Source organism: Taurulus bubalis, assembly GCF_910589615.1.
Source record: "Taurulus bubalis genome assembly, chromosome: 3".
NCBI lineage: Eukaryota > Metazoa > Chordata > Actinopteri > Perciformes > Cottidae > Taurulus > Taurulus bubalis.
The window spans coordinates 33,401,219-33,415,712 of NC_136591.1; the positions used below are offsets into that span (position 1 = coordinate 33,401,219).

Here is a 14,494-nt window from a genome sequence, read left to right on the forward strand (position 1 = left end):
GCAGGAATTTGGTCCCTGCATGAATCCGGCCTCATTACTCCATGCGGACAGAGAGCCGAAACACTGGGTCAAATAGTTTTGAAGGCCGGGTGTCTGCTGTTTTTTTGTGCTGTGAAACTAGGACTCTGTGGATGATGGAGGAGGTGACAAATGCAGAATGTGTCTCTATTCACTCAATTCACTATAGTTACAAAAATGAATGAGTGGTTTGGAGTATAAGGCAGAGAGAAACAGAAAGTTAACTATTTGTTTGGATCATTTTGACTGATAATTGTAAATCGGTTCAGAGCAGTTAAATTATATCGTAGCGGCAATAAAAATGCAAGAGATCAAAACCCATTTGTCAGGAGTGTGTGCCTCCAAAGGGAAAGCTCAGGAATGCATTCGTCTCATTTGGATGAGGGCAACACAAAGCTCATTGTTGTTTTTAAACAAACTGATCGGTTTGAACCTTTTTGAACCCAAATGTGTATTCAAAAGTTGTTTTCTGCTGCAGGAAAGCAAACATCCAAAGTTCTCATGCAACACAGCCAGTAATCTGCATTGTAGATGAAAACTGAAAGATATTGAGAAAACACAGATTGTTAAATTTACAAAGGTCTTAAATATTTATTAATATTCATACATTATTCATATTATCATTACTATTGTTGTATTATTACTGTTAGCCTCAGTAGCTGGGAAGCTCATACTAGATTATTTTGAAATGAATTCATCTATATGACAATTTTCTGCCACTTAAATTGGGCTCATGTGGTATTACTTGATGAATTATTACTTGATGCATTTCGAAGAACATTTGTTATTTACAGCTGAGAAATACTGTGTATAATAAATGTGATATAATTGTATGTATAATCATAGGCCTGATGTAATGGGGCCTGAACCAGTCCCTACTGGTTTTCTCTTTGACCAGTGTAGAGTGGAAACATGCCATGCTATGTGACAGTAAACAAACTCTTTAAAAAAAAATTGAACTCTGGAGAGCTCTGCAGAAACCTGCATTTTGTACCGACATCCTCATCTTCTGCACCACCGCTGATAAAACAGTTAATACATGTGCCCTGCAAAAAGTAAGAGCTATTAACCTGAGTGTAACCCCGGCTTCTGCACACACACCCACGCGCACACGCACACGCACACGCACACACACTCTGAGCCTCGTTGCCAGGTCTGACGAATGGCAGCAATTAGAAGTGTTTTTAATCCAATCCACAGTTTTATGAGTGAGTTTATAGACATGCTGTGATTGGTAATGGTGTGTGTGTGTGTGTGTGTGTGTGTGTGTGTGTGTGTGTGTGTGTGTGTGTGTGTGTGTGTGTGTGTTGCACCTGATCCTGTGGTGTTTACCCTGTAAACCTTTACACTGTTGAACGCTGCTTTAAAAATAAAAACACATCTGAAAGTAATCAAGAGATGTTTTTTTCGGTTCAGTCTTTAAGCCAACTCGTTTATTTTCAGTGTTGGAAGTGTTGGAGCGAAACGATGGTTTCACATTCAGCACAGCAGTGTGTTCATAAAGAAAATATTATTTTTTATCTGGTTCTGCTGTGTCCCAAACTCTGAGGATAAACATGGCAAGATGGCAACAAAAGCGTGTGATTTGTCAGAAAACATGCCAGCACTTTGCTGCACTGCAAACCACCTCCCCACTTCACAAGAAAACCACACGCACACACACACACCTTTTTTTAATTTGTTTTGTCTTTCTTTTTGTTTTATGTTTTATCTTTTCATTACGTCAGATTGGTTGCTTTCACTTTGTCTGGCTGAAGAAGACACACCTGTAGGATCAAGTTCATCTAATACTCTGAAACTGATCAATTCTCAAAATAGTTTAATCGATTTAATTTGAATTCTTGCAGCTATAATGTGCAGAAATGATTGGCATCCACAATGAGACACACACACACACACACACACACACACACACACACACCATTGTGTTTCCCACTGCTCTACATGTGTGGGATTGGTCTTTTTTTTAGGTAGAATCATTGTGTTTGTGTTCAAACTAGTGTAGTTTTCTGCTATTCAAGGCGTCAGTGCCTTGCTCAAGGGCTTGTTGAAGAAGCCATGAAAAAAAAGAATCCTTTTGATATCAAGTGTTTTATTTTCATTATCTTGGTTATGAGAACATGATCCAAGCTTAGTGCCTCATAACTGTCTGTTATGATACAGTCTATAATACAGCCTATGGTCCACTTGTGTTTTTTGTTCCAGATGTATGTTTTTTGTTGTGTCATTAGTTAATCTCTGTCTCTCTCTCTCCCTGTAGGGCGCTGGTCAGGAGAAGCTGGGCATCTACATCAAGTCCGTTGTCAAAGGAGGAGCCGCTGATGTGGTTAGTGTACACACAGAAACTGGAAACGTCACAGAAAAGTTTGAGTAAAAACTCTGTGACTCATGCTGTGGTGTGTGTGTGTGTGTGTGTGTGTGTGTGTGTGTGTGTGTGTGTGTGTGTGTGTTCATACAGGACGGCCGGTTGGCTGCAGGTGACCAGCTGTTGAGCGTAGATGGGCGCAGCCTGGTTGGCCTATCGCAAGAGAGGTAAGGACAGTGCTCCACTAATCAGTGCTGATGTTTTAACGTGTTGTTCGTTGGCTTCAGACATCGTGCCACCACATCATCGAAAAACCCAGCTGACGTGCTTAAATTATTATCAAACCCTCATGACACACCAGAGAGGAGGAGGAGGAGTTGGTGCACATAGTATTTTCCTTTTTTTTTATGCTCAACCACCTACCGCACCGTATTGACGTATTTACGGTCATGCTGATGAAACTTTAATGTATTTCTATTTTGAGGATTGAAAACATTTGAAAGAGTAAAATAAACTGTTGACTTGACGTCAGATACCGAGTACATCGTCGCAGAAACCTCAGGGGTGAGACGTCTTGAGGTTCTTGCTTTTTTTTTTTTCTTCTCCCAAACATCATGCAGAAAAAGGGTGTGTATGTTTTGGAAACAGCTGTGAGGCGCTCGGTGGCTAACGCCCCACCCAGATGAAACCAGTTATTCCTCTCTCCCTCGGCATGAACAGGCTCGCTGTCGTCTCTTATCGTTCATCCCCCCCAAAGCCAAGCTGGATTTACAAATCATTTGCTTGATTGCTTGCTTTAGCGTGCAGGTGGGAGTGGGCAGGGATTCCTTTAATCAGGCCATTTAAGGTTTCCTGTAAATGTCTGACCTTTTCGTTCATCATCCTGCGGTCATCTCCTTTCCTGCAGGTTAGGACTAAGTATGATTTGCAGCCTTTAGATCTGACACGCGTTACATCCTGTGATGTCTCCAAACGGAGGTTCATACTCGGTTCTCAGCTCGGCATCAAACTGAGTTGACGTTGCTTCCCAGAGTTCCATCCAATCAAACACACGTAGCTCGTTACCTAGTGTGCGATCTGAACTTCATCTATTTTAGTGCTTGGTTAAAGCCCTGTGCACATGTTGCAGATACAGCAAATAGCATGGGTAGTGTGTGTGTGTGTGTGTGTGTGAGAGTCACAGCTGAATTGTACCCGAATTAGAGGGAAGTGAGTCTCTGGCAATGGAAAATATAATCCCTGTCTCCTCTGGCTCTTATTAAAGGTGTTCCAATACATTTTTCTGCCTTTTTGGGATGCCAGTAGACTGAAACTTATAGTGTTCTCCTATATTGAAAAGAAAGAAAGAAAAGTTCCATACTACAAATTATAATGGAGCCTAATTGATGAGTTGATCGACTCTTTTGATGATCGATTCATTGTTTTAGTCACTTTTTAAGCTTTTCTCTGTTTTATTTAATTGTAAATTAAATATGTGGGACAAATTAGGTAATAAGAAGAAATCCCTTTGTACCATTGTGATGGACATTATTTGACATTTTATAGAGAAAGCGCTGAATTAGTCAATTATGAAAATTCTTCTTAGTTGCAACTCTTACTTGTCACATCAGTAACTAGTATTGTGATACCTTACACAGATCTTATTGCAGCTAAACGGAAGATTTAAATATTGATGGAGTATTATTTATCTATGTTGAAGTTGTTACAAGTTTCTCTCTCTCTCTCTCTCTCTCTCTCTCTTTTTTTCTCTCTCTCTGTTTCAGGGCAGCGGAGCTGATGACGAGGACGGGCTCAGTTGTGACTCTGGAGGTCGCCAAGCAGGGAGCCATTTACCACGGCCTGGCGACTCTCCTCAACCAGCCCAGCCCCTTGATGCCAAGAGGTGAGCCATAACCACACGCAAGATGTTTAGAGAGGCTTCTAAAAGAGTTGAGTTCACTTAAATATACGGAACATTATGCAACTCTAAAATGAGTAGAAACTTAAGGGTTCCCTTGAGTCCAAAAATACATTAGATTGCCTTCATTTAGGAAACGGCAAAATTATTGCTATTATTTTTTCCAATTCATTTGTCTTTTTTTTGGTCATTTCTAAGGATCTTTCTCATCTTTTTCTTTGAATGATGCTTAATGATACATTGAAAAGCTTGAAATCTATAATTAGGACTGAACATTCACCTGCAATAACTTTGATAATCAAGCAACTGTTTTAGTAATTTCAAGCCTTATATATATAATATTTTTGGTTGTTGTTGGTCTGACAAAACTGTTGATGTCAATCTCTGCTTAAAACAAATGATAATGTGCATTTCCTGCTGTTTGGGATGTTTTCTAGCCTAAATAATAAAAAGTAACACATAATTTGACTTTACTTCCACTTTGACATGCGTACATTATTGTAATTCCACTTTTTAATGTACAGTTATTTTTTTCCCATTCTTGAACAATCAGGAACATTATAAAGTCTCAAGTAAAGCCACTTAAAAAGAGCACAAGTCATACGTTTGACTTGCTGTTTAGTTGTTGAAATGAATGGACTACAGTCAGTTCCGCCATTTAGTTAATGGCAGCGATGTGGAGGAGAAGCAGACTTGTCCAGACAGTGTGTCCTTGTTGTCTTCTCTCTAGTGCTGTTAAAGAAAAAAAAAAAAAAAAACAGCTTGCAGACTGAGGGGATATAATGAGTGTTTGTGGCCAGAGCCAGATATGTGTGAGTGTCTGAGACAAGCTGCATGTGTGTACACACACACACACACACACACACACACACACACACACACACACACACACACACACACACACACACACACACACACACACACACACACACAGTTTACTGGGTTGTCTGGCTGTGTGCTGGTCTTTGTCTGATGGAATGTGACCCGAGATTCATTAAGGAAGTCTTCTGGCCGGCGCGGCCAGCGGTCCAGGATGACGCTAAATGGGTGTTTCTCCTCCCGAATTCCCTCGACCACAGTGGGTTTTCCAGAGCCGACAGTGAAATCTGACCGCAGGGCCGCCAAGGACGCTGGTCATTCTGTCGTGAACTTAATGGTAGGAAACTGGACAGGGCAAAGTGTAGATTCTCACAGACCCGAGGAAACCAAACAAGATACGCAGAAGAGGAATAAATTGGTGCACTTAAAGGGATATATAGGCCGGATGTTTTGAAATGGGGTTGTATGAGGTACTTATCCATAGTCTGTGTATTACCGTCAGTACAGCGGATCACAGTTGACACGCCCCCAGTTTGGAGAAACAGACCGGAGAAACAGACGGGAGCAAAGCAATGCACTCCTGTGGAAGATGGGAGCGGCTAAATGTTTTTTAGCCACCAACTAAAACAACATTTATTTTAAACCTGTCAACCATTCTCTTTCTTTCTTTCTTTCTTTCTTTCTTTCTTTCTTCAGCATCGAGCCGCGACAAGAACGGGAAACTGCGACCAAAGAGTGAAGGCTTTGAGTTGTACAACAACTCTGTGCAGAACGGCTCACCAGAGAGTCCGCAGGCTGGCTGGGATTCTTACCCCGAACCAAAGAAGATGAGCGGAGAAGAACGACTTCTCAAGAACCGAGCCGACCACCGCTCCAGCCCCAACGTCGCCAGTAAGCCCCATTACTTCTGCTTGTGGAACTGCTGACAGTGTCTAGTCTGTCTTTTGCTTGCAGCTCTATTCTGTTTCACTACATGCATCCACTGAGCATGAAATGGCTTTAAAGCCAACTTGAATTGTACCTAGTTAAGATAACCAGCTAAAGTATGTGTGTTCCCTTATTACGTCTGTTCCTCACAATTTGAATGTCAAACTATGTAGGATTCAGATTTTCTCTTACTGCTTTTTGACTGAACGTCACATGTTTAATGAATTGGACAGTGAGTGTGATAACACATCACATTGGTAGTAAATTTAGCCGAAAATCCTAATGAAAAAACGTTGTTTGGATAAAAAAAAAAGCATCTATTGCAAAACAAAAAAAAACACTGCTTTTTCTTTGGAAATGGGGAAAAAATGCTGGTGTTTTTCTTAAAGTACTCCACTCTGATACGGAAACACTGTCTGCAAAAGTCTGCAAAAAACAACAACAACCTCAGAAACCACTTTCAGTAACCTTTTGGGGTAATTTGGGATTTGTTGATGACTCCTTTGCACCTCTGCTTCATTGCTGTGTTTTTTCAACCGTTAAACCGTAAAAGCAGACGACGTGTCTACTGGTTTTTATATATATTTGTATTTAGCAACATGTTGACATGCTGTGGAATTAGTCTGGTGCGCAAAATATCCTCTCAGATAGTACCGAGGAACGGTCTGGTAACCTCTTCACCAGTAGTTTTTTAATTTCTTTTTTAATGTAAACAAATATTATTTCTTTTAACTGAAAGTAGTGATTTTTTTTCTTTATTTAAAAGTTCAAACATAAATGTCAGCATTTGATGCACTGTACCAGATTATAGCTTCAGCTAATTTGCATCTGTACCCCCTTGACTCAGTTAACGGTTAAAAGGCTAGTTTTTTGTACCTTTTACTAAAAAGACTGTCTCTCCTGCTCCATCATCAGATCAGGGCCAGAGTCCTGCAGGAAAAGTGGTGTACCCCGGAGGACCTGGCACTAAGATCACCTCCGTCTCCACCGGCAACCTGTGTGCAGACGTAAGTAAATCACAGAATGAAGGCGCTGGCATCTTTATGTTGAATGTGCCACCTGACAGAGATGAGGGATTATTTCCCCCCGACAAAGTGTTGCCTGTTTAGTGTTGGGAAGGTGTCCCAAATAGCTTCTTTTTTTTTGTGTGACTTCATCAGGATGAGCCATCCCCTCCCCGCCAAGAGGCCTACCCCATCCCCACCCAGTCATATCCCAGGGAGTACTTCACCATCCCGGCCTCCAAGAGCCAGGATCGGGTTGTGGTTCCCGGGCAAGGGCCCTCACAGCACTGGCAGGGCATGGAGGACCGAGAACGCCTCCCTGTGGTGGAGAACATTCACAACAACAGCATGCAGGTGTGGAGCAGCAGCATACCCCCACTTCATTATCAGAATACCTAAAATAGCCTCATAAATGTTTAAGTTGATCAATAATTCAGTACCTTCACTGGGAGTATTTTATGAATGTACCATCTGAAAGTAGCAGGCATACAGAACTGTATTCTACAATTAGTTTGCTCCATCTGTTATGCAAGTCAATAGATGTTCACACAAAAGGAATGTTTGAATTCTTCAACTAAACATGTCCGATGGTCCAGATGTCTTGTCCCTTTCTCTCTCATTATTTCCCGCCCAAGTCTCCACCCCATTTTTCCTTCTCTTTCATCTCATAGTCTGCCCCTTTTTCTGCCGTCTCTTACTCGATGTCTTCATCTCTTCCCAGCGCATAAACCACTCCCAGGAGGAGTTGTACCCTCCACCAGGAGGTCTGAGGCCAGACGAGCGCATGCAGCAGCACTACCAGCAGGACTACCAGCACCGGGACATGGACTACCAACACAGAGAGCTTGACTACCAGAGAGGTCCACCAGGAGGTAGGAAAAAAGATCAGTGAGGATGACAAAAAATGGGGCTGTAGCAACCGATAGTGTATCAACTGCAAGATTATGGAACAGTTTAGTGGTTTTCAGCACCCAAAATGTTCCTCTAAAATGTGATATCATTGTTTACGCTTATGTAATACTCCCAGTATTTCATTCAGTGACACAATTATAAATTGTGACATTTGAAAATGAATCTGTGAGATGAGTAATCCTGCACACTGTCACTTGTTCACTTGGTTGTTGCAGTCAGTTGACCTTCATTACTTCGGATTGACAGCCCATTAAAGTGTTTGCCTCTTTCCGAGTATCTAATGGGTTTAGTTGATTTCAATAAAACGCTACGACCTTGAGTGCTGAGGTTAGGCGGGTGAAGCCAACTGAGGAAAAATGAAACAACCGCAACTCTGCAGCTCTGATGGGAAATCCATCTTTCAAACCGCTGTCTTCCTTCATCGTGGACTCGAGTCCTATCCGTGACCACAGCACTCCGTGGTCTCTGCTGTGCAGGCCGTGGCAGAGCCAGTCACAGTCTGTCTTGCTTCAGACATTTGTGGCATCACAAAAAATACTTTTAATACTTTCTACTACTCATCTATAACAGGGAACACCTCGTGACAAAATCCCAGATTTACATCCGAGGCCGAGCGCTGACACTGTTTCTGCGTGTCTCTAGGTGTCGGGGGTCCTGACCACTGGGCCCCACAGCCGCAGGTGTCCTCTTCGTTGGAGTCATCCACGTCGAGCCAGGAGCACCTCAACTTTTCGGCTTCCTCGTCCTCCTCCAACAAGGGCCCGAACCAGAAGACCGGGCCAGGCCGATGGAAGACGCCCAACGCTCCGCACGCCGGGCCGCCGCCGCCGCCGCATTCGGCCCAGGCGCCATCCCGCTCCGACCTGCCCCCTCCTCCGCCCCCGCCCCCGGCCCCTTACCCCGACGCCTTTGAGCCCTATGAACCCCAACCCGAGTTACCGCTTCCGCCGCCTCCCGCTGCCATTAATCCCGTCACAGCCCAGCAGGCTGCGGACCGCAAGAAACGCGAGGAGCAGCAACGCTGGTATGAGAAGGAGAAGGCTCGACTAGAGGAAGAGAGGTGCGGGTTCGTTTATTTTTGTTTTTTATTCATGTTTTATTAGATTTATCAAAATGATTGTCCCACACAAAAGAACATTTGATTTGACAGAATATAACATACAATTGTATTTGATTGCACAATCAAATTGATAATAACAACCAACAAAAATGTTGATGATGATTTCCCAGGGAGAGGAAGAGGAGAGAGCAAGAGAGGAAGCTGGGTCAGATCCGGGCCAACCCCGTCATGCCCGTCCAACCTCACAACAACGGCGGCTCGATGCCTCCTCCGCACCACCAGCCCCCTTTGCCCTCTGCGGCCCCGCCCCAGCCCTACATCCCCCCACAGCCTCAGCCCCCGCCTCCCCCGGCCAGACCGGAGAAGCTGTCCAGCCTGCCGCGATCAGCTGTTCCTCCGCCTGCCTCCAACCCTGGTAACTCCTTTTAATGTCATGTGTTATCGCTGTTTTGTATATGCAGACAAGAATCCTATTTAAATTATTACAAAATAATAATAATGTATTTTACTTAGGCATGGACACGGTGATCAGGGACCTGTTACCGCAGCAGCAGCCACGGACCATCGAGAGGCGAGACTTGCAGTACATCACCATCAGCAAGGAGGAGCTCACCAGCGACAGTCTGTCTCCAGACCCCTGGAAACGAGACGCCCGCGAGAAGGCCGAGAAGCAGCAGCAGCTTCACATCGTCGACCTGCTGGACAAAGAGATCCAGGAGCTCCAGGTAGACTCAATTTCAGCTCCATTCAGAGGAAGGAAGGACTTTTCATACATGCGCACATTGGATTGGATTTGCAAATAACCGGTGCACACGTTTGTTTCCCCAGTCGAAGCCGGAGCGAACGGCGGAGGAAAGCGACCGTTTGAGGAAGCTGATGCTGGAGTGGCAGTTCCAGAAACGACTGCAGGAGTCCAAGCACAGCGACGAGGACGAGGAGGAAGAGGACGACGAGGACGTGGACACCATGATGATCATGCAGAGGCTGGAAGCTGAGAAGAGAGCCAGGGTAAGATGGGGTTGGTGGTGGTGGTGGTGGCGAAGGAAAGGGATAGAGAGAGTAGAGGAAAGAGAGAGTAAAAAAAGAAAATGCTGAATGAAGTGGAGGGAGGGATGAAGCTTAAGAGACCAATATGCAGCAGAGGAGAGTAAAGGGAACATTGTCTGTTTTGGGTGGAATTAAACACTTAGACATTCAGTAATAATCAGCTCACAGTTTAGAAAAGAAATCTGAAACTCAGCAGACATGGAAGGGCAAGCCACAGGAAGTCAGGCTAATGCAGGGAGAAGAAGGGACCAGCTTTCAAATGTTGAGTGGGAAATGGATTCCTCTGTGGCTCCCACTATGAATGTTCTGCAGTGTGCATCTGCAACATGCTTCTGTCATCGCTTTGCCATGCTGAGCTGCTTAAACCTGATTTGCTGGAGGGGTACGGGGGCTTCGGGCAGGTGAGGGTGTTGTTAATGCGGCGTCCACATCATGTGGATCCAACTGTGACTTTCAGTGTGACAGGTGGTGTGTCTGAACATGTGGTGATTTACATTTCCTGTAGATTCTGGTTCCTTCGCTCAGCACTTGGTTCATGATTTATAGCCACCAGCTGCGTCCTGTTGCAAAAAGACACAACAACTAGTGTCACAGCTAGTTTAAAGGGGATATTACTTTACTTACTTGTATCTGGCATCCCCCGGATTGGATTTAGATTTCATTATGAAATAATTCTGGAAAATATCAAGGAAGAATTGTGTGATAATTACGTTCCATCTTGATGTATTCTGTATCACACAGAAGCTGTGAGGGAACAAGCTGAAGCCGTATCGCTTCTAATGAAGTTATCATGGCTATCATTACGGCAGCCTTTACGGTCACTGCTCCGGCACTAAAATGGCTGTCAAATGTCCAAAAGCAGGCAAATTCCTCCTACTTTTTTTGATTTTGTATCCTTGTGCAGCATTATTTCCTTAATCGTTCTGTGTGACTGGCTGTGATAGACGTGGGAGGGTGCTGGAGGATGCAGCTGCCCGTGTGGCTGAGTGTGTGTGATTCTATGTTGGTTCGTGTGGTTGGGTCGGTCGGTCGGTCCAGTTTTTTCCAGTAATAATAACGTACTTTTGAACAGATCTTCTGGATTTCGTGTGCTGCTGTAACAAAAACGAGCATTTGTTTATTCTAAATACGAAAATTGCGTTTATTTGTATAACTCAAAATCCTAACTGTCCCAGAGCAGGGCTTCAACATCTGTACACCATGCAGTCCTTGACAGAGTCCTTGGTTTACATGATTGGGTTAATACAAATTTGGACCTTCTTAATTATTTAGTTTATATTTATATTCAGACAGCCCCTTTTGCTGAATATTTGTGTTTCATTAAATCCCTACAAACTGAAGGTAAGAAGAGGCCCAAATTTGCCCCTGGGGCAAGAGGTTGCTCCGGCCAAGACCCTTTTATTATAAGATCGGACAGGACTGTTTATCTTGCTGGAAATTGTTGCAGTGCAAATAGAACAAGATACAAACAATAAAGTTGATCAAGTAGCTGCAGAAAACCAAATGCAATGGCACTTGATTTAAAAAAAAAAAAGTAGAAACTTCAAATGGCGAAGTAGTGGAAGAAAGCTGCCAGAGTCCCTTGACATAATTACATATATTAGTGAGTTATATTGAATTAGTGCTGAGGTGTTGCGGTGGTTATGTGGATTTGGACGGTGGTGGATTCAGTCACTAACCAGCACAGTGGAGAAAAACAATGTTTTCACTTTACTGTATTTCCTTCCCCTCCCTTCTTTTAATTCCTATTTTGCTCCTCAGTTTCTCCTTCTTCCTCCTTTTTACTCCTCCTCTTTTTTTCTAACTTAAGTCAAATTGGTATCTCCACCTTCCTTTTTCAGTACATGGTATTTTCCCTCTACCCTCCCTGTATGTCCCCCGTTTCACACTCTTATTGTCTTCTTCTTCAGCAGCAGCAGAATGCTGTCCCAGCTATCTCTGTTCTAGACTTGGTATGTTCTTCCTGTTAATGACGAGTATCCTCTCCCTGCCCTAACATCACTTCCTGTTTCCTGTCTGGGCTGTCCACCTGCCCCGTGTTTCCTATCTGTCTCTCCCTACCCATCTGGAGTACTGTTGTCGTGTTGGGTTTGGGGGTTGGAGGCAGGGCTTGTGCCAAAATTAGTCTGAGAGCCACCGGTCATGGAGAGGCCGTCCTGGGACGCTTGATGTTGTTTGGCTGGGGGGAAGCTGTCCATCTCTTTGTCCACTCAAAACAACTGCTGGGGTGGGCAAGTGAAGCTGCAGCTTATAAATGACGAAATACTGGTGTTTCCAAATCCTAAAAACAAACCTTTACTTGCTTCCCGAGTAGCAGAGCTGAGGCTGCTGCGGTTCTTATGAGCAGTGACGTTTTGAGTGCATATGGAGGTGGTGCCTGCATGGCTGAACGCATCACAAGAGGCCGTCCAGATGGAGACCCATGCATGATAGTCCTGTGAGCGCAGGGCCACATCAAGACGTTGTGTTGTCCTTGAATCCTTTTATTCATCCATCCGTGTGTGTGTGTGTGACCAGCTGAGCCTCTTTATGTTCTCTTTTTAAAGGGTCTGTTCAACCAAAACATAAACACATATTTTCCTCACTTAGTTATTTTTTTTATCTTTATCCATCAAATGAATGAAATGATTTGTATATAATATTAAGTAGTAATGGTAATGATGATAATGGTAATTATGATGATGATGATAATTGCACAATTACTTAATAACATTAATTCAAATGAAAAAGTTAAACAAAATATATACAAATTCAATAGAAAATAAAACAACATTATTACAAATTGAAATAAAAAAATGAAAATTAGAAATTAAACAAATATGGATAAAAGTCAAATAAAATATATATACAAATTAACTCAAACTGAAATTTAGAATAAAATAATTGTATTTATTTGAAAATAATGAAAAATAAAACAAACCATCACATAGGTATTATAGATAAAGTAATATGCATAAAAAAAATGTGTACTGGCTATGACTTGATCATATATAATATTATATATTTATCCTCTCCTCTCGGAGTAGGTGGCAAAATATGTTGTTTTGTAATGATGTTGAACTGACCTTTTAGCCACCATCCAGCCCAGAGTGAGGGTCTGTTTGTTTTCTGTGTCAGCGTATCCCACTGGGTTTGTGTTGGGATGGTTATCAGAACATTTCTGCAGCAGCCCATTTGGCTTGCAGTTACTTCAGGTACGCTTGATTCATTCTTCCTCTTCAGAAGGGCCTTTTAATGTTTTATGATGAAACTAAATCAAACGCACCTCAAGTAGCTGTATTTTGCTTTTATTGCATGTTGTTGCTGTCCGCATGTTCCGCTGTGTGTGTGTGTGTGTGTGTGCGTGTGCGCGTGTGTCTCCCTGCTTATGCTGTGTTTGCAGTGCACACTGCTCCTACCCTTTTGGAGCGGTCCTGTGAGACAAATCCAACCTACCTCACGTTACACATGTTGGTGTCCATTAGTGTCCAAGCTGTTAAACAGTCATTTGATGTGGAAAGGCTTTCAGAGTTTGTGTATGAATGACACGCCATTCATGTTGTACTAATTAATTCCTTGTTTGCATGTGTGCCTTTTGGCATGTTGCTCTGTATGTGCGTGTGTGTGTATCTTCATCTCTGTGTGTGTGTGGGATCAGTTGCAGGACGAAGAGCGACGGCGTAAGCAGCAGCTGGAGGAGATTCGTAAGCGGGAGGCAGAGGAGCGAGCAAAGCAGGAGGAGGAGAGGAGGTGGAGGGAGGAGGCCAAACGAGAGGCCGGAGAGAAGGTCGGTTTGTTTATCTGTGAAACTACAGGATTTAATGAATTAATGTTCATTCGTCTGCAGAATGCTCAGGATGTTTTGCTATGATTCTGTGAGTTAACCAATCCACAAAATAGGACAGTCCACGGTTGGACCACGATGAGTTTTTGCATCTTTCAGCATCTTCAAAATGTCCTCAATTATTTTCCTTTTTGTCAGCAGGGAAAACCCTTAAAGTATTATTCAGACCATCATGGAACACTGCAGTTAGGAAGTTAGGATATCTGTGTGAAGTTAAAAATAAGCAAGAAATTACGTTAAATGGAATAGTTAAATATTTTGGGAAATCTACTTATTAACACCACATTTAGTGTTTTGTACAGATGAAACAAACTAAATATAATGTGTGTATTAGTTGGTTTTAGAGGAGCTGTTAGATGTTTGTTGACAAAGTCAGGCTAGCCGTTTCCAGTCTTTGTGCTAAGCTAAGCTAACCGGTTGCTTAGCTTTATATTTACAGTAGAGACAGTAGAGTGCCATCGATCTTCTCATCTGACTAGGAAGCAAATAAGCGTATTTCTAAAAATGCTGTGTTATTCCCTTAAAAGGAAATGGTGTTAATTACTTCCTTGTCAGGGAAATGAGGTGCACATTGTACACATCCACTGTATCAGAGTTGGATGAGATTTACTGGCTCATGTGGAATAAAATATGTAACAATGGCAATATATCAGCCCAAAGTATCAGTCCAATGTTAGGCTCT

At 42.9% G+C, this 14,494-nt stretch overlaps 1 protein-coding gene across 1 annotated transcript in view; it reads left to right on the top strand.

The window, feature by feature from the left end:
* afdna (afadin, adherens junction formation factor a) overlaps window positions 1-14,494 on the top strand; it is a 61,328-nt gene that overhangs the window by 35,782 nt on the left and 11,052 nt on the right. The window contains 13 exon segments of the mRNA XM_079215304.1: window positions 2,279-2,344; window positions 2,477-2,550; window positions 4,087-4,205; window positions 5,736-5,930; window positions 6,882-6,973; window positions 7,127-7,324; window positions 7,692-7,842; window positions 8,525-8,942; window positions 9,113-9,357; window positions 9,456-9,667; window positions 9,771-9,950; window positions 11,903-11,941; window positions 13,627-13,755. Coding sequence (XP_079071430.1) covers window positions 2,279-2,344; window positions 2,477-2,550; window positions 4,087-4,205; window positions 5,736-5,930; window positions 6,882-6,973; window positions 7,127-7,324; window positions 7,692-7,842; window positions 8,525-8,942; window positions 9,113-9,357; window positions 9,456-9,667; window positions 9,771-9,950; window positions 11,903-11,941; window positions 13,627-13,755 — 2,118 coding nt within the window.